Source organism: Peromyscus maniculatus, chromosome 1, assembly GCF_049852395.1.
Source record: "Peromyscus maniculatus bairdii isolate BWxNUB_F1_BW_parent chromosome 1, HU_Pman_BW_mat_3.1, whole genome shotgun sequence".
Taxonomy (NCBI): Eukaryota; Metazoa; Chordata; class Mammalia; order Rodentia; family Cricetidae; genus Peromyscus; species Peromyscus maniculatus.
In genome coordinates, this window is record NC_134852.1 from 206,676,263 (window position 1) to 206,699,578 (window position 23,316).

Below are 23,316 nucleotides of genomic sequence, written 5' to 3' on the forward strand. Positions count from 1 at the left end.
GTCTGGAGTGGACAGCATGCTTACTGTCAGCAGCCAAGGCAAGGGCATTTTTTTCCCCAATAGGCCAGTTTTGCCAAGAAGAAAACAAACTCCATATGGAGTGTCTTCAGTGCCAACACCCTCTCGGGAATAGATCGGTGCTGACAGAATTCTAAGTTATTAAAGCATTTAAATGCCATATTTTCTAGGCTAGGAAGTGTTTAGAGATTACCTATCTTTGTGGAATATATCTCTGCACACCTAGAAAACCTAACTAACATAACTATAAGTATGACAAACATGGATGACTATTAACCTATATAGCTTAAAGACTAAAGCTTCACATCATGAAAATAAACAATCTCTAAACAGAGGTACAGTATAGGAACAATGACCTCAAAATTGTGACAATATACAAAAATATCTTAACCAGAGACAGAAAAGTATAGTGCAATATGCCAAAAATAACCTTAATTTGCATCAATATACAAAATATTCTAAACAGAAGTAGAAACATACATACAGTATGACAAAAATATTTTTACATTTGTATCAATATACAAAAAATTTTAAACAGATGTAGAAACATATATACAACAAAAATAATTTTGAATTTGTACAGCAGACTTCCTAAATCACCAGTCCTCATCCCTAGGAATTGAAGGCTTAGAACTCTGTTCACGAAATACCTAAAACCTCACATTAATCCCCAAGGGAAATTTTTAAATAGAACCATTTCCTTTTTTAAAACATATTTTTTCTTTCTTTTTCTCAAACTTTGGGTGGAATTTGGCCAATGTTTCAGATAAAGGATTCCCAGTGGAGCACAAGACAAGACTGGCAGTTGAGTCTAGAAATTAGGAGGGTGAGAACCACCTCAGGCAGCAGGAACGGAGACCAGGACCAAACTAGGCAGTCCCAAATTTTAGAGTGGCCCAGAACTATACGTCCTACATCGATAAGACAGTGAACATTAGTTGGATGTGGTGGCACACTCCTTTAATCCCAGCACTGGGGAGGCAGAGGCAGGTGGATCTCTGAGTTCAAGGCTAGTCTGCTCTACAGAGTGAGTTCCAGGAAAACCTAGGTCTGAAAGATCCTATACATTTAAGGATACCTACCACATTTCAAGAAATTGCTTTGTGGCATTGTGCAATCCTTTCTAGACTTGGAGATGTTATGGCTCACGGGATATTACCACATTATCATCATCATTATTATTATCATTATTATTATTTTCGAGACAGGGTTTCTGTGTAATAGCCCCAGCTGTCCTGGAATTCACTCTGTAGACCAGGATGGCCTCGAACTCACAGAGATCCGCCTGCCTCTGCCTCCCGAGCGCTGGGATTAAAGGCATTTTTGTGCCACCACGCCTAGCACATCATTAAATTTTAAGACTGATGTGGCGGTGCGGGCACATCTATTATCTCAGCACTTAAAGAGGAAGGATAAAGATAACGAGTTCAAGGCTATCCTCCGCTACAAGGCGAAGTCAAGGCCAGCCCTAGAGCTGGCCCCGGAAAAACAAAACAAAAACAATCTCCCCAGTCAAACACAAAACCTTCCAATTTTCTAGCGCGCTCCAGTCCTCTCGGAGCTGTCCGGAGGCTCAGAACCAGCAGGCGGCGCTCTAAGGTAATGAAGAGAATAATGGAGCCGCGGAGATTCCGAGCACCGAATTCCGGCCGTCTCAATGAGACCCACATTCAAGTCGGGCGCTAGCCCGCTAGGCCACCCTTATTAAGCAGCCGGGCGAGCGCGTGACCCCTGGCGCGCTCGGCGATTGGCTCCGCTCGGCTCCCTTCAGGCTTTGGCGCCGAGCAGGCCCCGCCCCCGGCGAGCGCGACCATAGTCCGCGCGGGCGGAGGTGGTTCGGGCCAGCCTTCCCGGCAAGGCTCCTCCGAGCCGGCGCCCCGGCTGGTTCTCAGCCGACCGTACGCTCCCAGACGGGTTATCCCGCGAAACCCGCCAGGGAGGGCCGCGGGAGAGCGGTCTTCGCTAGCCGACAGAGCGGGGCTGGCCCCGACCCCCCCCTGCGATCTGTGGCGATCCCGGAGTGGTTCCGCCCGGCCGCGGGCTCCGCCCCCGCGGCGGCCGCCATTTTGTTCGGCCGCAGGAGAGCGAGCGGGAGCGAGCGGAGCCCAGTGGGAGGGGGCTGGCCTGCGGCGCTCGGGTCTCTGCGGCCGCGCCGTCGCTGCTCTGAGGGGAAGCCTCTCCCTGCCGGGGGTCGCGGAGCCATGTACATCAAGCAGGTAGGGGCTGGCGCCCTGCGTCCTCACGGGCCGCGGGAGGCGGGGTGTCCCGGCGCGACCCGCGGGTGGGGGGGAGCGGGCCCCGGGCGGGCCGAGGGTCCCCGGCGGGCCGAGGGTCCCTCCGCAGCCCGAGCCTCCCCTCAGGGCGCGGGGCTGTGGAGCGGAGCAGCGCCGGGGGCGGCGGCTGGCGTGCAGAGGCCCGGCCTTCGCGGGCGCCGCGGGCTGCGAGCTCGTGAGGGGCTGCGGCGGGCCGCGTCCCGGTGCAGGGATGGCGGGCACAGGCCGCCGCGGGGGAGGGCGGCCTCGGGGCCGGGCTGCGCCGCAGGCTGTCACCACCCCGCCTTTGCCGGCCGGCCCCGCGAAGGGCGGACCCTCGTTGCAGAACGCGTCGCGCCCGATCGCTCAGTTGTTTACTTCTGTCAAAATGGTCTTCCCGCGCAGGAGCCCGCCGCAGGGGTGAGCCCGTGCGCACGCGTCTGGCCGTGCTTTTTCTGCCGGACGTGTCAGACTCTGAGCACCCCCTCCCTTTTTTTTTTCCCTGGTCTGACTGAAGGGTGCCCCCTCTGAGCTTGGAGTCGGGCAGGCTGGGACCCCCTCGCCGGCTTGCTACACCTTTAGATAGCGCTGCAGAGTTCGGTGTCGCAGGTTACCCTGCACAGCTCTTCATTTTGAGAGCTGCTTCTCCTCCCCCGTCCACGCTGCACCAGCCGTGGTTGCGGATAATCGGAAGGGCTTTGGCAGATCTTTAACGTGCACGCTCCAAAACGAAATGGAATGTTTCTGTCTGGTGTTAAACGAGAAGTGAGAAATGGAAAGAATGTTGCCATGGAAGTTCTTCTATGCGTGTTCTGAAGGCTGTCTCTCTTTACTAGGTGATTATCCAGGGTTTCCGAAGTTACCGAGATCAAACAATTGTAGATCCCTTCAGTTCTAAACATAATGTTATTGGTAAGTGTTCTTGGTTTTAATGTCAGATTTAGAGTTGATAGACAAGTGTACTCTGTCTCTAGGCCTAAGACGGAAATGTCTTTGAACATTAAGCATTTCTCTACGAAATTTCTTTCTCTTTTCTGCACCGATGAATTGCTTATTTTATAGAATAAAATGTTTAGATCACTCAGTCAGAGGTAAATCATTTTGGGGGCTGGTGGTGTGGGCTCAGTAGTAGAAGTGCTTGCCCAGCATGTGTGGGGGATGTTGATTGAGAGCCCTTTATGAGTGAGAGGGTGTTTTTGAAGCTTTGAGTTGTGATGACTGGGAGTTAGACGTTTGGCCTACTTTGTTCTGTTCAAGTGCTCACTATTGCTTTCTTTGAAAGGTGGCTTAGGCACAGGTTGTCCTCAGTCATTCCCTTGCCAATTTCTTTGTGAATGTGAGTTTTCATGGTAGACCCGAGTAGACATCATTCCTGTCTTGTAAGGCTGTTGGAAAGATTAAGAGAAGGTTGTTGTCATTAACAGTGCTTAGTTATTAAGATTTTTGTTTGTTTAAAGTCTCTATTTTGCTGTTAGAGCTGTTAACACATTCTGCTGAATTTTTAAAGGATGGATGAAATGAGTGCTTTTAGACATCAGAAACAGATTGTAGTATTGACAGTTTGGCTATTACAGGATCCTTGTTGCAGTTTGCTAGGTTGATGACTTAGACAGTTCTGGAGGATAGAAGTCTGTGTGTGTGTGTGTGTGTGTGTGTGTGTGTGTGTGTGTGTGTGTGGTGCGAGCATGATTGAGTTCTGATGAGGCCTCATTTCTGCCCAGTTGACAGCTAAGATATACATCAGGACCTCATCCAGCCTTAGTCACCTCCTAATTCAGTCCATGGGATAGATGAGGTTTGCATGCAGAATCAGTTGAGGGGAAATGATGAATGCCAGTGTTCATAGAAGGTCTTTAGAGAGTCAGACATTGTGTAAAATAATAAAGGAAAGCCAGATGTGGCCCAGACGATGTTCCAGCTACTTAGGAGGCTAAAGTGAGAGGATCGCTTGAGTTCAGGGATTCAGGACCAACCCAGTCAGTATAGCAGGACCTTGATATTAAAAAAGTAAAAACAAAAATTGGAGAGTAGGCTTTTTCTGCCCTCGGTACATGAGCTGCAACCCTTTGTGGGAATAGAGGAAACTGTTCTGTGTTCTAGCTACAAAAGATTATTAATTGAATCAATATGCTGTGGAAGTAGCAAGATTGTGCTAACATTTTGTTGCATTTTGATGTTTGCCAGTCTGAAAATATTTAGAAATGGGGAAAAAGAAACATTACTAGATTTTACATTATTTCTTTTCCTTCTAAGATGAAAAACACCTTAATGTTTCAGTTATATGGTTTTCTAGGTGATCTGTGAGATAGTGGTCCTTATCTAGAATTATGTGTCTTAAGGTCTGTTAAATATCTTTGTGTTAGTTGCTATCGGGCTTTGCTCAAAACATAACAGTTTCTTTTGAGAGGAAAATAAGAATTCTTTAATGTTTTAACTAAGATGTACTTGAAGTGGTTTTATTGGTACTTTTTTTTTTAATTAAAAAGATACTTTAATGTGAGAAACATGAAAAGTTTTTATTATGTGAATAAAGTAGAAAATAATTATGTAGTAAATTTGACTTTAAAAATAGTTAGGATCTAGAGAGATGGCTCAGCAGTTAAGATCACTTGTGGAGGACCCATTTGGTTCCCAGCACCCAAGTGATGGTTTATAACCATCCGTAATTCCAGTTTGAGGCACCAGGCACACACACACATGATGTACATTCATACATACAGGTAAAATACTCATACACAAATGATGAAATAAGTAAATCTTTAAAAAAAAAAAAAAGCTACTTTGGTTTAATGATTTTGATAAAAAAAAAAAAAAAAAAAAGATTTGGGCTGGAGAGGTGGCTCAGAGGTTAAGAGCACTGGCTGCTCTTCCAAAGGTCCTGAGTTCAATTCCCAGCAACCACATGGTGGCTCACAACCGTCTGTAATGAGATCTGGTGCCCTCTTCTGGCCCTCAGGGGTGCATGCAAGCAGAACACTGTATATATAATAAAAAAAAAAAAAAAAAAGATTTGAAAGCAAATATCTCTTGTGCTGATGTTTGAATCTGTGATAGTCCAAATACCGTTTACCTTGCATCTCCTTGTCCCCAGTCTTCAGATATAACCAAGTACCCATTGAAGGTTAATTAGAAGGGAAAAAGTTGCCCTTCTTAGCCCGTACAAACACTGTTTTCTTGTCATTGTTCCCTAAAGCAGTATAGTATGGTGGTTATATAGCCTTTCCTGGCAGAGTACAACAAAAGGATCAGAGTTTTAATCTCTTATTTAACCATAGCATTGGATATATAAATAATCCAGAGAGGACCTGTGTGTTTGTATGTATGTGTTATCACATTTTATTAAAGGGATTTGAGTATACTCAGATTTTGGTATCTGTGGCTGGAGAGGAGAGCCCTCTTAGAATCAATCCCCTATGGATATTATGGATGATTTGTATATACTTTTTAGGGTCCCTTCTGCCAGCCTTTTAATAAGAAGTATCTGTTAATAAATTCCTTTCTTTCTTTCTTTCTTTCTTTCTTTCTTTCTTTCTTTCTTTCTTTCTTTCTTTCTTTCTTTCTTTCTTTCTTTCATTTTGAGGCAGAGTTGCACTGTATAGCACAAGCTTGGCCTTAAATTTTTGATCCTCTTGCCTCAGCCTCCCATGTGCTGGGATTACAGGAATATATCATGTTCTGCTCCATATTGTTAATAAGAAAAACTAGGGGCTGGCGTGATGACTCAGTTGTTAGGAGCATTTGCTGCTATTCCAGAGAACCTGCATTGGGTTGCCAACACCCACATCAGGAGGTTGAAAACCACCTGTAATCCAGCTTTGAGGATCTTTTGGCTTCCTTGTGCACGCACGCACGCACACATGCACATACCTGGCACATAGATACACATAAATAAGTGTTAAATGAGAAAGACTTGCCTTAACCCTGATTTTTCTAGAAGACAGAAAAGACAGGCTTTAATGGAAGGTGCAATCTAAGGGCAACAGTGATGTGGAAAAGCTGATACCAACCTTTTCTTTGATTTATTTTGTCTTTTCTGTTGCTGTGATAATAAGTACTATGACTAAGGCAACTTCTAGAAAGAGTTTATTTGGGATGTACAGTTTCAGAGGGCTAGAGTCCATGACCATGGTGGCGAGAAGCATGGCTGCAGGCAGGAGTGGGACAGGAACAGTAGCTGAGTCCTCACACCTTGATATACAAGCACAAGGTAGAGCTAAGTGGGAATGGCACTCTGTGGGCTTCTGAAACCTCAAAGCCTGTCCCCTGTAACATACTTCCTCCAACAAGGCCTCACTTCCTAATCCTTCCCAAACAGTTCCACCAACTGGAGACCATTCTCATTCGAACTACCACAATGTGTATGATTGTTTTGCCTGCATTTGTGTCAGTCTACTGTGTTCATGCTTTATGCCTACAAAGTCAGAAATCTCCTGAAATTGGAGTTAAGACATGGTTGTGAACCACCATGTGGGTGCTAAGAAGTGAACCCAGGTCCTCTGTAATAACAACAAGGGCTCTTAACAACTGAGCCATCTCTCAGTTTTTTAAAGAGGACACATTTGGTTTGTTGTCATGTTGAATAACTTCCAAACAGATTTTCTGGACCTGCTATGCCTTGGAAAGGTCAGAAGAGAGAAGGCTGGAGAGGGATTTGTCTATCAATGGCTGCCATTCATAGGTCATAGTTTACTACATAAGGCATTTATTCCTTCAGGCTTTTGGAATGTTTTGCTCTGCATACAAAACTCGGAAGGAGTTGTGGATTTACAACTTCCTTTAGTTATCCACAGGCCTGGCTTGAATGTATGTCTGGAATAGGCTGAAACAACCTATTGGTTGTTTCCCAGTTGGGAGTCTATAGAAACTGTCAACTTCAGGATTCCATAAGTGTGTAGACTTATTTAAGCTTTATTAAATGAAAATGGGTTCTTCTTTCAACATGTTGACAATCTGCTATTTTTTTCACCCAGAATAAAAGTTTGTTTTTGTTACTTGAGGCAGTTTTTTATTTGTTTGTTTTTACTTTGTATCCCTGGCTGGCCTGGAAGTCCCTCTCTAGATCAGGTTGGCCTCACACTTGGCTGTAATACTGCTTCTGCCTTTTAAGTGTTAGGATTATAGATGTATATCACCATACCCAGCTAGAGTAATTTTATTTTTCATATAGTCTTGTGTAGCCCAGTCTGACATCAAACTCAAGGTCCTGCTGCCTCAGTGCTGGAGATTGAGCTGATCTGAAACTTGCTGCAATCCTCCTTTCTCTGCCTTCTGAGTACGAGAACTACAGGAATGTGCCACTATGCCTAGCTCAGCATAGTTCTTGAATGTCTTTCCGTTATTAAATGTCTAGCATCCTTTAAGATTTTAGTGTTTTATTCTATGAATAAGAATAAATTTTATAGAGATACTTAATTTTTTCCAGTTATCAATGAGTTATGACTTATTTTTAAGGTGGGTGTGTGTGCGCGCGCACACACACAGAAAGCATTAGAATTCCTGCAGCTGGAGTTAGAGGTGGTTGTGAGCCACCTGATGTGGGTGCTAGGAAACGAACTTTAGGTCCTCTATAGGAGCACTGTGCTCTTAACCATCTCTCTAGCTTCAGTTGTCATTTTAAGTACTTATACTTACTTGATGATCTTCTCAGCTTTTATTTAGGAATAATTTTGACTTCACAGAAAAATTTCCCAATGGGAATGAATGCCTAGTTTCAATCATTGTACTTTTTTCTCATTATACTTTTTAAACCCCTCACCAGGTATGTGCATTTTTTGCCTCTTACTTCAATGGGTACTTTGCAAGATAGGGATGTTCTTGTAGTCATTATCTTAAATAAGCTTAATGATATCATTCTCCACAGGTTTTAGTTTTTTTAATAGACCTAGAAGTATTTACAGGAACATCCCCCCCCATACAAGATCCAGTTTATTATTAACTCTTAGGTTTAATTGTCATGTTTCTTTAAGAGCCTTTAATCTGGAACACTTCAACAACCTTCATTTTTTTCAAAATTTATTTGATAATTTCATACATGTATATAATGAGCTTTCACAAAACTCCCTATTTCCCTTACCGTTGTTCCCACCACAGACTGAAGCCCTGCTTCCTGACAAGCCCTCTCCTACCTATTTTTCTTTTCCAATCCATTGAATTGAATTATGGTTGCTTACAGAAGTACGAGTCTGGGGCTGTTTAGTTATTTATTGGAGCCTGGCAACTTATCAGTGGCAGTACCACTGAAGAAAATGACACTTTCTCCTCAGTACACATTAACTACCTCAGTGAGTGATGGGGACTCAGGAGCTTGTTAGCCAACTGTGATGAAGTGATGCTGGGTCTAATCTTGTGCGGGTGATCATAGCTGCGGTGAATTGATGACTAGTGGCCATGTCATGTCTATAAGACATGCTTCCACAGCACTCCTTCCCATCCTCTCTGGCTTTTGCATTGTTTCTGCCTCCTCTTCTGTGATGTTCCCTGAGCCTTGAAGGATGATAGAGATGATCCATTTAGGGACGAGCACTTCATAGTCTGCCTTGAGCTAATTGTGAGTCACTGCATTAACCACTGCCCTTTACAGAACGAAGCTTCTCTGAAGAAGTCTGAGAGCAGCACTAATCTACAGGCGCAAACATAATGTTTAGTAGGCAGTTTTATACTGTTCCCATTTAGGGGCCGAAGAAATGGCCCAGCAATTAAGGGCACTGACTACTCCTTCAGATGACTCTGGTCCTAGCAACCACATGGTAGTTAACAACTGTCCGTAACTCGAGTTCCAGAGAATCTGATGCCCTTTTCTGAATCCCACAGACACCAGGTATGCGTGTAGTATCCAGATATTCTTGCAGTCAAAATACCCATACACATAAAAAACAAAATCTTAAGAACAAAACCAAAAAAACGGTCATGTCCATTTAGCAGAACTATAGTAGATTCTTCCCTGGGGCCTGTGACTACCTCAACCACAGCTTTTGTCTAAGTTTACAGTCCCAGACCTAAAGTCTCCACCTGTGGAGGGAGCCTCGCATCCAGCCAGAAAGCTGTTGGTTACCCTACAGTAGTCATGCCACTCTTACACCACTGGGCATATCTTACCAGACTGGTCATCATTGTAGTTTATGAGGCCCACAGCTGGGTTAGGACCGTTGATGACTTTTCTCCCCCAACATCTACTGTAGTACTTGGCAGGACTATGAAACTTATCCAGTCGAAAGGAAACTTCAGCTCAGATACAACTTGATTTCTCATTGTCTTGCAACCCGAGTATGTGGTGTCTTCAGCAGTAGCATCTTACAGTATGTTTGTAGTGGACAGCCAATTATATTGACAGTAGCCTGTAATGTTGGGGGGACTTGGGGCTTCCCTGATCAACAGCTTGTATCCTATATTTGGTACTAGAGTCTTCTTTTAATAACATTTGGCTACTGGGAGGTAGGAGCATTATCCACCCATGGAAGGTGTTTTCTATTTAAATTTATTTATTTACTTTTAATTTATTTGGTTTTGAGATAGTGCCTTGCTGTGTCGCCCAGACTACTATTAACTGGAAATCCCCATCCTTTAGCCTTCAGAGTGTTTAGATTACAGGTGTGTACCACTGTGCTTGGTATTTTTTGTCTTTTATAATGTTATTTCTGAAAAGTACTATAGTGTCCTGTGTTCTCACAGTATCATTTTTGGAGACAGGAAGTCAGTTGACTGCTTATTGGTGCTGTTGATACACTGTTAACTAATCAGGGTCATAGCCAATGTTTTCACTACCTTGGTTCCCCCCTCCCCACACACACACACTAGTACAGGGAGATACTTTTAGATCATGAAACTACTCTATTTTTAAATTTATTTTATTCTATTCTATGTATATGGGTGTTTTGCCTGCATGTCTGTAACACATGCATGCATGGTGACTGGAGATTAGAAGAAAGTATCAGATTCCCTGGAACTGGAGTTACAGACAGATGTGGGTGTTTGGAACTGAATTCAGGACCTCTGGAAGAGGAGCCAGTGCTTTTAAAAATTGTCTTTATGCTTAGCATTTATAGATGAGTTTTGTCTTTAGTCTGAGAGTTACAAAATGATTTTTCTATTTCTAGTATTCTTTGGCTTTTTATCACTTGACAGTAGGTGCTTCCTTCTAAGCAAGAGATCTCCTTATTTTTCTTACTATTACTGCTATAAACTAATGGATTATTCTTTCTACTAATCATCAAGGTGGCAGTTTGGTACTCATATTTCCTAGGATTTGGCCCGTGAAAGCCAAATGTGTGGAATTTCTGTCATTCAAATTCAGGTAGTGAAAAAGTTCCTTACAGAACTGGAGAGGTAACTCAGCAGTTAAGAGCACATTCTGCTTTTGTAGAGAACCAGTCGTCAGTTCCTAGCACTCTTTGCTCAAACTTGTTGTCGAGAGTACGCACACACGCGCGCACGCACACACACACACACATACACACACTTATAAATAAGATTTCTGCTAGGTGTGGTGGCGCACTCTCAGGGGAGGCAGAGACAGGTGGATCTCTGTGAGTTATGAGGCCAGCCTGGTCTACAAAGCAAGGCCCAGGACAGCCAGGGCTACACAGAGAAATCCTGTCTCAGGGGAAAAAAAAAGTGAAATATCTTTTAAAAACACGCCTTATAGCGGGCATGGTGATGCACAACTTTATTCCTGGAACTGGGAGGCAGAGGATCTCTTTGAGTTTGAGACCAGCCAAACAAAACAAAACACACACAAAAGAAGTGCCTTATAATTGTCTCCACTTTTGTGATTTCATTAGGCTGCATCAGTGTGTAGGGTTGATCATAAGTAGATAGCATGAGACAGTTAACAATATGTGAATCCAAATTGCTAAAAATATCGTGTATAATTTACATACAGTTTTTCGTGCATTTTTATGTTACCAATGTCAGGTAGCATTGCTCCCATTTAAACTGTTAGGGGAGAGAGCAAAAGAATCAACTCTGAGGGGTGCCTTAGTGGGTAAAGTGCTTGCTGGGCAGGCCTGAGACTGGAGTTCAGGTTTCAGTGCACATAGAAGTGGGGCCTGTCAGTGTGCATCTGTGACCTTAACACGGCTAGAGTTCAGCTGTATGGGGCTGGTAGTCGGGCTAGCTGAAATGGTGAGTTCCAGGTTCAGTGAGAGGCCACCTCAAAAATTAGGATGAGCAAGAGAGGAAGACACCTGTGTTGACTTTTGTCTTCCATGTGATGGGTGTACACACACACAACACACACTGAAAACTAACAAAAAGAAAAACTTTACAGTCAGGTGTGGTAGTGCGTGCCTATAATCTCAGCACCTGGAAAGCTGAGGCAGCAGGATTACAAAATTAGAAGCTAGCCTGTACTACATAGTGAGTACCAGACCAACCAGGGCTGTGTAGGAAGACCTGGTTTCAAAACAGAACAAGCAAAAACTACCTAAAAATTATATAAAGATTAAATTTAGTAGGTAATTACTGCTCTGTTTCTTTCTTTTCTTTCTTTTTGGTTTTTCGAGACAGGGTTTCTCTGTGTAGTTTTGGAGCCTGTCCTGGATCTCGCTCTGTAGACCAGGCTGGCCTCAAACTCAGAGAGATCCACCTGGCTCTGCCTCCTGGGTGCTGGGATTAAAGGCGTGTGCCACTGCTGCCTGGCTACAGCTGTTTCTTTTACCCACCATTTTTTAATTTCAATATTAAAGTGTTAAGAAGTTGCATTTAAAATTTTAAAGTAGAGGGCGGGGCATACCTGGGAGGACTGGAAAGTGAATATGCTTGGGGTTCGTGATATGAAATTCCCAAATTAAAAAAAAAGTTATGGAAATTTTTAAAAATAGATTTAGTAATTTTAAATTGACTTTTTTATATGAACTAATCTGTACTTTTTGAAATTTTATAGTGGGCAGAAATGGATCTGGAAAAAGCAACTTTTTTTATGGTAAGTATAGATTTTTGGATTTTAATTATATGAAGACTCAAGTGTCTTTCCATTCATACACACACACACACACACACATACACACACACATACACACATACATATATATGCATTAGTGTTTTGCCATGGATGTTGGGTCCATGGAACTGGAATTAGAGACAGTTGTGAGCTGCCATATGGGTGCTGGGAATCGAACTGGAGTCCTCTGGAAGAGCAGTCTGTGCTCTTAACTGCTGAGCCATCTCTCCAGCCCTCAAGTGTCTTTAATAGTTTATTAAAATGATTGATTTTTGAGATTATATCTGCACGAAACCTAAGAAGTCATACATAGTTGTGGTTTAGTGTAGCCGGTTAGCGTATGTGGGTCTGAATTTTCTGTCTTCGGTCTGGCTTTGTGAGAAAGCAGAAACACTTGTTCGGGGTATATCTTGGATGGATTCTGAGAAGGATAGAGCAGTGTAGTAAAAATACTGATACCCGTTTGAAGATGATAAAAATGTATTAAAAATAACATGCCTTTAACAAGTCCTTTGAGGAGAAAAAAAAATCAGTGGACTTGGACTATATAAGGAGGGGTTAAAAATGTTAGCTTAGTTAATAGTGCTTGTGAAACGGTTTAGTAGGAGTAAAGGTTCTGTCCCTTTACACATGTTCCTGAAGGATACTGAAAGTCCTGTAATGGTTGTAATTTGGTGATGGTCAGAGAGCAGATTGAAGTAAAGCATGCATCTCAGATCCCAGGGAAAGGAGGACAGTGCGAATCCACCCATCCCAGGTGAGGGTGAGTTGCAACCAGTCTGTCAAAGCGCATAACATCATACATGAGTGTTCCTCCCTCGTTCTTACACTGATGGTATTTTAGAAGATCTCTTGGGTAGATCTGGACCAGAATAGCTAAAATAACCGTATCTTGGACAGTGAGTGGTCCATCGGTTAGGTATTTTGTATGGAATGTAGGGCTAGTTCTCACAGAAGTGTGGTATAAGCAGTGCAGCAGGAGCTGGAAATTTGAAACAGTTCCCTGTATTTCTTAGTTCACAGAAATGTGTTCAGCTTTAGCAGTACATCATTGTACTGTTATTAGGCAAGAGGACTTTTTTTTAAGGTGATTAAAACCTTGTGTAGCCTGTTTATGTAGTTTGTTATTCTATAGTGCATGGCTTTATAGTGTTGACCTAATGTCTTTTTGTATTTCAGTGAAAGCTTAGTTTCTTGATATATGCCCCCTACCAGATTAGTCTGATATACTGGAAAATTGTCTGCAGTCATTTTGTTTATATGTGAAACAGTTTATCTGCAATGTCTATTACCTGATACGTTACATTCTGTTAAGATACAGGGTTATGAATAAGCTGTAAATCCTCCTTTGGAATGTACTAATAGCCTTATTTTTGTGTTTTTAGCCATTCAGTTTGTTCTTAGTGATGAATTCAGTCATCTTCGCCCGGAGCAGCGATTGGCTTTGTTGCATGTGAGTGAGACTCTTTAAGACATTCCTTGTTAAGTATTTTTAAGCATACATTGTCAGTCCTTGCTTTGAAAAAAAATTGCTGGGCATGGCAGCTCACTGTAATTGCAGCTCTTGAAAGATACAGGATTGCCTTGAGTTTGAGGCCACCCAGGGCTTTCATAGTTCCAAGCCAGCTTGAGCTACAGTGTGAGATCCTGTTTTTAAAAAGGGAGTTGGGTGAGGAAGGACTGGAAAGATAGTTCAATAGTTAAGAGCACTGGCTGCTCTTCCAGGGGTCTTGGCTCTATTTCCAGCACCCACATGGTGGCTCACAAACGTCTATATCTCCTTCTGGCCTCCAGGCACCAGGCACACATATGGTGTGTGATGCATATGCAGGCAAAACACCTGTACATGCAAAGTAAAGATAAATACATCTTTTTTAAAAAGTTCAAGTTACAAATCCTTTGTGAGCATGATGTGTAGTATTAATTCCTTAAGTGTGCTATTCTCTTATAAAATTTATTGTTCTACATCAGTGCCAGATAAAGGCCTAATAATTTCATAATAGTTAGAAGAAAGTTATATATATTCCTTCCATATGAACTTTTTTAGATTTTGCTTTTTAAAAATTATTGTGTGTGTGAATGTGGGTACATGTGCCAAGGTGTATGTATTATTAAGGTCAGAGGACTTTGGGGAGTTGGTTTCCCTTCTTGTGGGTTCCTAAGATAGAACTCAGGTCAGCAAGCTTGTATAGCAAGCACTCTTTTTATTTGGTGACCCATCTTGCCAGCCCTTCTTTGTTGCTTTTTGAGACCGTTTTCACTTGGTTGCTCAGGTTGGCTTCATACTTGTAATTCTCTTGCCTTTGCCTCCCACGTGCTGGAATTAGAGGTGTGAACCACCATTCCTGGCTTTATAAGTTGTTGGGTTTTTTTAAATTTTTATTTGTGTGTATGTGTGTACATATGCATGTGCCTGCCTGCTTCTCTGTTATGTGTATCAAATGAGTGCAGGTTGCTTGAGAAACTAGAGAGGGCATTGTATTCGTTGAAAGTGGAATTTCAGGTGATTATAAGCCACGCTGTGTGGGTGCTGGGAACTAAACCTAGGTCCTCGGCAAGAACAGTAGGTGTTCTTAACCACTGATCTATTTCTTCAGCCCATTTACATTTCTGTAAGACTGTTGGTTCTATAGACAGGTTTGCTGAGGACAAAGAAGAATTGCAGATTGGGGAGCCTTAAGATACACAGCTGGAAGTTGAGGGCATAGAGAAATTACCATTGCAAACCTAATGAAGTTCAGATTTGTATTAGTACCTCCTCTTTTCAATGTGGGAAACAGTATATTTAGGGCTAGTAATGTAGTTCAGTGGTAGAATGCTTGCCTAGCATGTTTGAGGTCATAGATTGATTCCTGTAGTTGATTTTTTATTTTACTCTTTGGGGACCCTCCACCCAGCTCCCAAATAAATAACACAGAGACTTATTTTTACTTAAAAATGTCCAGCCTTATCTTGGCTTAATTCTAGCTAGTTTTTCTAACTTAAATTAACCCGTTTGTCTTCTACATTTTGCCTCTAGGCTTTTTAACCTTTATTATTCTATATGTCTTTCTTCCTTTCTTACTGCGTGGCTGGCTGTGTGGCTGGCCCCTGGCATCCTCTCTTTTTCTCTTTTTTTTTTGTCTCCCCCCCCCCCAGGACTGAACCCAGGGGTGCTCTACCACTGAGCTAAAATCCCCCCCCCCCCCTTTGCTCTTGTTTCCCTATTCTGCATGCCAGCCTTGCCTATCCTCTCTCCTCTCGAGCTATTGGCCGTTCAGCTTTGTTAGACCAATCAGGTGTTTTAGACAGGCAAAGTAAAACAGCTTTACAGAGTTAAACAAATACAACATAAAAGAATGCAACACGTCTTTGCATCATTGAACAAATATTCTACAGCATAAACAAATGTAACACATTTTAAGCTAATATTCCTCATCAGATCCCCAGCACTACAAAACAAAACCTATAAGGAAAGTTGTTATAAATTTTATTAGGATAAGAAATTATAAATGGCTGTAATGATACACCACAATTTAGCTTGTTTACATATTGTATATAATTAGTTTTAAGATCAGATAATAAGATTGCACAGTATATCTAAATGATGTTTCTTACATATAGGAAGTCCTTTTTAATCAATGATTTTTTTTTTCCTTTTTGTTTTGTGTTTGTAGCCCAATAATCAAAACTGATACAGTATAGAACACTCGTTAGGCTTCTCAGATTGGCATTAAAAGAACGAATCTTTTAGGTGGGGGAGAGTGTGTTGGGGTAGGGTTAAAGGCCACATGTCAAGATCAGGTGTTTTCCTCTGTTGCTGTTTGCATTATTTTTTTGAGGTGAGGTCTCAGTGAGCTCCTGGGCGTCTTTCTTTGCCTTTTTTCCTGCCCTCCAAATACTGGGGTTACAGACATGGCTGTTGTGCCCAGCTTTTATGTGAGTGCTGTTTATTCAGACTCAGGTCCTCATGCTAGTTTTGCCTGCACTTCCCCATTTCTAGAAAATAAGTAGTGATTTGATACAATGAATGAGCTGAGCTGAGGAGATATGGTAAGTTATCTGGATTTGGTATATAGTTGTGTCACAGAGTGGTCTGAATGTGGCACCTTAAATGTGTGTGTTTCTGTTATCAGATTTAAAATCTCAAACTATGCCTCATGTGTTTAAAAAACAGATTTTCAGTAATCATCACACAGTTTCTTAGGGTTCCTTTCCAGTATCAAGATGAGGCTGTAAGAAAAGATCCTTAAGGTATATTACATATTAGCAAACTGGTAGAATTAGGTGGCTGCAGGCTATTGTGCCTTAATAAAGTAGCCCCAGAAAGTATGTCTGCATTAGCGTTATTGCTGTGATAAACTACCTAGCATAAACAACTTCAGGGCAGAAAGATTTATTTTGTTCATAGTTTCATAGTCCCTGGTCCTTGTTTCTGTTGCTCAGCCGCATAACGAGTCAGAGCATCATGGGAGTGGGAATGTCTGACAGGTCTACTCATTTCATGGTGGACAAGAAGCAGAGCTGGACATTGTGGCACACACCTTTAATCCCAGCACTTGGGAGGCAGAGACAACATGGATCTCTGAGTGGGAGGCCAGCCTGGGCTATATAGTGAGACTCTGTCTCAAAAAATGAAACAAAAAACAATGTCAGAGACCTGGGCCATAATACAGCCCTCAAAGATAGATCCCTACTACACTACTTCTTGTTTGGCCCTGCCTCAAATATAGTGGTCACATGAAGGTCCAAAACTTCAGTATGAGTCTTTTGGTAGGAATACTTCATATCCAAACCATAACAATATTTTGTCTTTATATTTTTTGTATAGTTCTTATTCAGAATAAAAAATATTTAGTAAGGAAGTTTTGCCATTCTGATTTAATGCCTTTAATATTTAGCACTCAGGATATGTACTAGTGTGGTGGAAGTTTTTCCTCCATTGAGTCATGCTTAGTATGCACTAAGCTTTGTGTGTGTTGTGGGGGGTTGCTTGTCTTAAGAAAGGGTCTTACTGTGTAGCCTAGGCTGATGAACTAAAAGTCAATCTCCCACCTTAGTCTCTCCGGTGCTGAAATCACAGGTGTACACCAGCGTGCCTATCTGTGCAGACTCTAAAATGGTATTAAGTAATATAAAAATACCACTTAAGTTAAAAATCTTCCATTTTTTTTTTTTTTTATGTTTTAGGAGGGTACAGGTCCTCGTGTTATTTCTGCTTTTGTGGAAATCATTTTTGACAATTCAGACAACCGGTTACCAGTAAGTGATAGTTAATTTCTTTTTAAAAATAATGTTGAGAATTTTATGCAATGGCTAATTTTTCAATGTTTAAAATTATAAGCACTGAAGATTTATAATTTAGTTTATGCTAAGGTAAATAAGTAGTTTGTCTATGGAGTTTGTGTTTAAATTTTAATGACTACTCTAGTAAACAAAGGAGTATGTAAAGCAATTGTAAGAAAAAATTTTTCTAAATATTCATAGTATCATCTTTAGAGAGATTGTTGTAATTCTAAAATAGTTGTGATCAAAGACTTTAAAATGAACTTACTTAAAAAGATGTCTACTTGACTATCTTTGGGCTTTTATTTTTTCTTAGATTGATAAAGAGGAAGTTTCACTTCGAAGAGTTATTGGTGCCAAAAAAGATCAGTATTTCCTAGATAAGAAGATGGTCACGTAAGCATTTGTCTTGATGTTTACAGTTTGTTCACAAAAAACACGAGATAAAACTACCTCATATTCAACAATCAGTTGTCAGTATGAACATGCAGTCCCTGGTTTCTCTGAGGGTTCAGTTTCTAACCTGTAGTTCCTAATGCTAACCTGTAGTTCCTAATGCTAAGTAACTCAGCAGCTAATTTGCTTATTGTTAGTTGCTTTAAAGATTATTTATCTTGAAATCTTCATTGTTTATTAACAGGAAAAATGATGTGATGAATCTCCTTGAAAGTGCTGGGTTTTCTCGAAGTAATCCCTATTACATTGTTAAACAAGGAAAGGTAAAACAGTTGTACGTCCTTTTTTGTAGAAATTATTTTTCTTGATATTGATTCCCCCTGAATGATTGAGTTTGATTTGTTGGTTCTAATTGTTAAGTTGGAACAAAAAAACTAGTCATTACTGTTTTATATTCATTGATGTATTTTGTATTGAAGTTAATGTTTTGCAGGGCTGTGAAGTACCAAATATATATATGGGTATTTTTGTTTATTTGTTTTTGTAGAAAGCCCTGGCTGTCCCAGAAGTCAATATATAGACCAGTTTCTCTGGTCTCAAACTAACAGAGATCTGACTGCCTCTCCCTCCCTAGTGCTGGAATTACCGGCTTGTGCCATCACTGGGCACTAGCTTTATATTACAAGAAATAGGTCAATAGATTAAGTAGATCTTGTTTATTAGTGACCTCTTGTTTATTAGTGACCTAGTGAGGTAGAATTTATTGGAAAACATTGACTTTTGGAAGTTACAGTGATCATACCTAAGACTATTACATAAGTTCTATAAAAATTACATTTGAAGCTGGGCAGTGGTGACACATGCCTTTAATCCTAGCACTTAGGAGGTAGAGGCAGGCGGATCTCTGTGAATTCTGGGACAGGTAGTACTGTCTCAAAAAAACAAGAAAAATTACGTTTGAAAAAATTACTTCCTAAAAGTAATGTTTCATTTAGTTTATTATGGAATTAAAATATTCAAAATCTTACATTGCAGAAAACATACCATAATGCTAAATATCATTTTCCCTTGAAATTTTTTTTATCAGCTAGACTATAAACTCTGGCTGATTATTCTACTGCTTCCTCATATAATTTTCATCTCAGAACTTATCTGTCAGTAGATTTGGGGGGGGTGTCTTTTTTTTAGAGTATTGTTTGATATGTGTACTTTTGATAAACCATAGTTTCTTAGCTCAGAACCAGCTTTTTTTTTTAAATGTAAAAGTGTAAGAATAACAATTTCTTTAATGCAGTGGTAGTATTTGATATCTAATGATTTGTATTAAGTGACATGCCATTTAGATTCTACCAGTATCTTTGTCTATTAAAACATACCATTCTTGTTATTTTTTTGTAACTTAAAATTTTAAAATTATTATGTGTGCATGGTGTGAGGATCCATGGTGCTATAGCTTACATGGGGAGGTCAGATGTAGGGTCTAGAATCTCGCTCCTGGCCACTACCCAGAGTTCCTCAGAGAAATGTTTCCCAGGAGTGAGGGATGAAAGATTTCTATAATAATTTCACACACGGGCAAAATGTTCTTCACTCTGTTGTGCTGTTTATTGTTCCATCAGTAACACGCTTCCAAGTTTATATATAGCAACTTGTTGGTAATAAGAAGGGCTGCCAGGTTATTTCTCAGGATCACAAGTATTCTTTGTAGATATGATAAAAGGCACATGTAACAGAAAACTTGTCAGCTTAATTGGCGGCCAGTCTCGGCTGCAGTTGTAAAAGTTGTGGCTTTTCTCTTCAAGGGGCAGCTACAAGTTACAAAGGGGAGAAACTAAACCATAGAGAGATCTGAGAAGAAGCAAAGAATATGTCCAGATATAACAATAATATCTGGACATGGTTAGTTGGTTAACAACCTTTTCTCTTAATCACCTGAATCTCAGGACCTAAATATAAACAGCCTCCTGAGCCTAAACTCTTGCATAAAAAAACTGGTGTAGAAGCATATACAAAGTGTTAATTGCTTTTTGAATCAGAGTGGGGAGGTGTTGGTAAGGTAGGGCTAGTGGAGGAAGCTTAGGGCAATATAGGTTGCTATTAATCTTTGAAGAAGGACTTTGGTATAACAAGGCCAGCTACCTGCAAATCCACCTTAGTGAAATCTGAAAGTTCTGTTTGTGATTTGTTCAGGACACTTTGGCCAAATTGCCCTGTCAGTAAGCCAGGGATAGAGAACAGGCTTCTAAGTTTCTCACCGTAATGTGGAGAGCTTGTTTTATTTACCAGAAAAACATAGTGTAGAGAGAAGTCATCTTCTTGACCATCCACAAATATATTTGCCCATAAGATTGAGATGTAATCATGAGGTTACAAGTATACATTTCATGAAAATGCATGGTAATGGGGAGAGAGAGATGGCTCAGTGGTTAAGAGTTCTGACTATTCTTGCAGTGTTCTTTTACAGTGGTATTCATCTTTTATACATTTTTTATATTGCCTAAGCGGGGAAAATGGTAGTATTTCATATATAAGATAGTGATACTAGTAAAAGAGACTGGTAAATAAAGGCGTTAGAGAGATGTTGACTATGGGGGCTGGGAGAGAGCTCAGTTGGTAAGGTGCCTGCTGTGTAGGTAGGAACAGTGTCTGGTGATCCCCAGCACCCATGTGAAAAGCCCAGTGCAGTGGCTCACCTTTGTAATACCAGTGCTGGAGAGGTGGAGAGGATTCCCAGGGCTGTCTCAAACAAGGTGAGCAGCTCTTAAAGAATAGACCTTTGATATCGCAGGCGTGTGTGCATATGTGCAACTACATATACCTGAGTATGCACACAAGAGAAATGGTCTGTTTACTATATATATGTTGGTTTAATCATAACCTGCTAAACACTTACCACATGCAAATTTGTATTAAATGTTTCAGAGCCAAGCATAGTGGTGCATTTTAGTAATAGGGAACGGAGGCAGGAGGATTGAACGTTTGAGGCCAGCTCCTAAACTACACAATGTAAGCAGTTCTTAAAAAAAGAGAGAGCCAGACGTGATGTTGCATGCCTGTGATCCCAGCACTCAGCAGAGGCAGGTGATGAGTCTGAGGCTAGGCTGGTCTATGTGATGAATTCCAGGACAGCCAGGGCTACATACATGGAACCTGTCTCAAAGAGCTGAACAATAAAGGAAAACCTAAAAATAGTCGTCAGTTGTTAATAATTATTTTTTCTGAAATTATAGATCAACCAAATGGCAACAGCACCAGATTCTCAGAGATTAAAGCTATTGAGAGAAGTAGCTGGTACTAGAGTGTATGATGAACGTAAGGAAGAAAGCATCTCCCTAATGAAAGAAACAGGTAAAATAAATGTGTTCTACTTAATTTTTATTGTCAGTTATTTTCTCGTTGTGTTAATAATAGTTAAAAAGTGTTGTCTGGACTCAGAAACACACTATATGGTAATTTTCCTGCATATTGAGTAGAGGGGAAATTAGTTTGAAGCAGTTTAAGGATTGAGGTTTGTAGTACTTCATCTTTGAATGAAGAAGGACTATTGTTAAGTAATAGGGCCTTTGCAAGTCAGCTAACTTGACTCTAGCTTCCTCAGAAGTGTTATCAATAAACTGCTCTGTTTTTCCCTCCCTTACAGATACTGGAAAAGGATCAGCTGTTACAAAGTTCTAAATTGTTCAGAAAAAAAGTAGATGTAGAATTTTTAACTTGAGGTCCTTACTAGTATATTTACTGTGGGAACCCTACTTTTTTTTTTTTTTTTCAAATGCTGGATCATATTATATAATGGCTTAGAGACAGTTCTAAGTTCAAAGTCAGTAAACTGACATGACTTTAGGCTTGATTTGTCTGGTCCCAAGACTTCCTGTCTGCAAAGTCCTGTTGCAGATTATGACATTTGTCTTGTAAATTAAGGTAATGTCATGACTGGATTATAGTAAGTTGTTTATATGGTAGCAGCATTCAGCACCCTTAATGATAAAACTGTGGATTAGTAATGCTGGTGGTAATTTCTTTTCCTTTACTATTGTGGGACCAGCACACTGATGTGAAAACAAAGTGTAAACTGGGATCCTCTGCCACATGTCAGAGTGACCGTTAGTGTGTAAATTTGTTCTCCAGTGCTTTTTGTTTAAAAAAAAAAATCAATCTTAATTGCTATTTTTACATCTTAGATTTCATTACCACATGATACCAAAAAAATAATGCTATACTCCTAGAAGGTAATTTTGATTTATATTTGACAAGTGATATTCCATGAAAATTATTCAGCATCATCTTCTTTCCATTGTTTTCTTTTTTATTTTGAAGAGGGCAAACGGGAAAAAATCAATGAGTTGTTAAAATACATTGAAGAGCGGTTACATACTCTAGAGGAGGAAAAGGAAGAACTCGCCCAGTATCAGAAGTGGGATAAAATGAGGCGTGCCCTGGAGTACACCATCTACAACCAGGAGCTCAATGAGACTCGGGCCAAGCTGGACGAGGTAAGATGCAACCTTTACATCAAAGTTGTTCTGATTTATGATCATGGTAACATCTCTGTATTTACCTTTTAGTGATTTTTAAATAGAAACTTTAAAATGAAAACCTTTTTATTTGTGTGTTTGAGACAATTTTACTTTAAGAACCAGGCTAGTTGTGACTACTGAGTGTTGGATTTACAGGAATTAGCCTCTCTACCAGGCCAAAAAGTAATAGATTCATTGGTTACTGTTTTCCTTTTGGTTACTGAAAAGGATGTTTAGAGCTCTCATTGTACCTAAAATACAGTGAGTGATTATGTCAGACCAGATATTTTTTTTCACATTTTAGAATATATTTTGTAAAATAATACTTATGATACTTTATACAAAAATTTAGTTTAGATTATCCTTGTTTTCTATTTAAAGGAAAACATAAAAGAAATTTTCTTTATAAAATTTTAAGTTAATTTTATGTTAGCTTTTTTTGGCAGTTGGAAAATAATTTTATAAAGTGTTAGACATACAAAATGAGTTAGAAATAGTAAGTTGTTTTGTTTTTCAGCTTTCTGCTAAGCGAGAAACAAGTGGAGAGAAATCTAGACAGTTAAGAGATGCCCAGCAGGATGCGAGAGATAAAATGGAGGTAAGATCATAAATAAGCTTCAGATCTATTATCTATCTATCTATCTATCTATCTATCTATCTATCTATCTATCTATCTATCTATCTATCTATCTATCTATCACCTATCTATCTGTTTTTTTCGAGACAGTGTTTCTCCGTGTAGTTTTGGTGCCTGTCCTGGATCTCACTCTGTAGACCAGGTTGGCTTTGCCTTACAAGTGCTGGGATTAAAGGTGTGAGCCACCACTGCCCAGCTTATTTATATTTTCAACATTGCAAACTTTTTGTACCAGAGTTGTGGGATGGTGACCGTAAAGGGAAGGGACAGAGATTGGATATTGGAACTTAATTGTTG

At 40.5% G+C, this 23,316-nt stretch overlaps 1 protein-coding gene across 1 annotated transcript in view; it reads left to right on the top strand.

Annotated features, from left to right (window-relative positions):
• The first annotated feature begins 2,076 nt into the window (after nt 1–2,076).
• Nucleotides 2,077–23,316, top strand: part of Smc3 (structural maintenance of chromosomes 3) — a 41,096-nt gene continuing 19,856 nt past the window's right edge. Inside the window, exons 1-10 of the mRNA XM_006995130.4 lie at nt 2,077–2,234; nt 3,107–3,182; nt 12,151–12,189; nt 13,593–13,660; nt 17,377–17,448; nt 17,789–17,868; nt 18,113–18,191; nt 21,099–21,216; nt 22,183–22,358; nt 22,900–22,980. Coding sequence (XP_006995192.1) covers nt 2,220–2,234; nt 3,107–3,182; nt 12,151–12,189; nt 13,593–13,660; nt 17,377–17,448; nt 17,789–17,868; nt 18,113–18,191; nt 21,099–21,216; nt 22,183–22,358; nt 22,900–22,980 — 804 coding nt within the window. The 5' untranslated portion in view covers nt 2,077–2,219. The remainder of the gene's footprint in view (nt 2,235–3,106; nt 3,183–12,150; nt 12,190–13,592; nt 13,661–17,376; nt 17,449–17,788; nt 17,869–18,112; nt 18,192–21,098; nt 21,217–22,182; nt 22,359–22,899; nt 22,981–23,316) is intronic.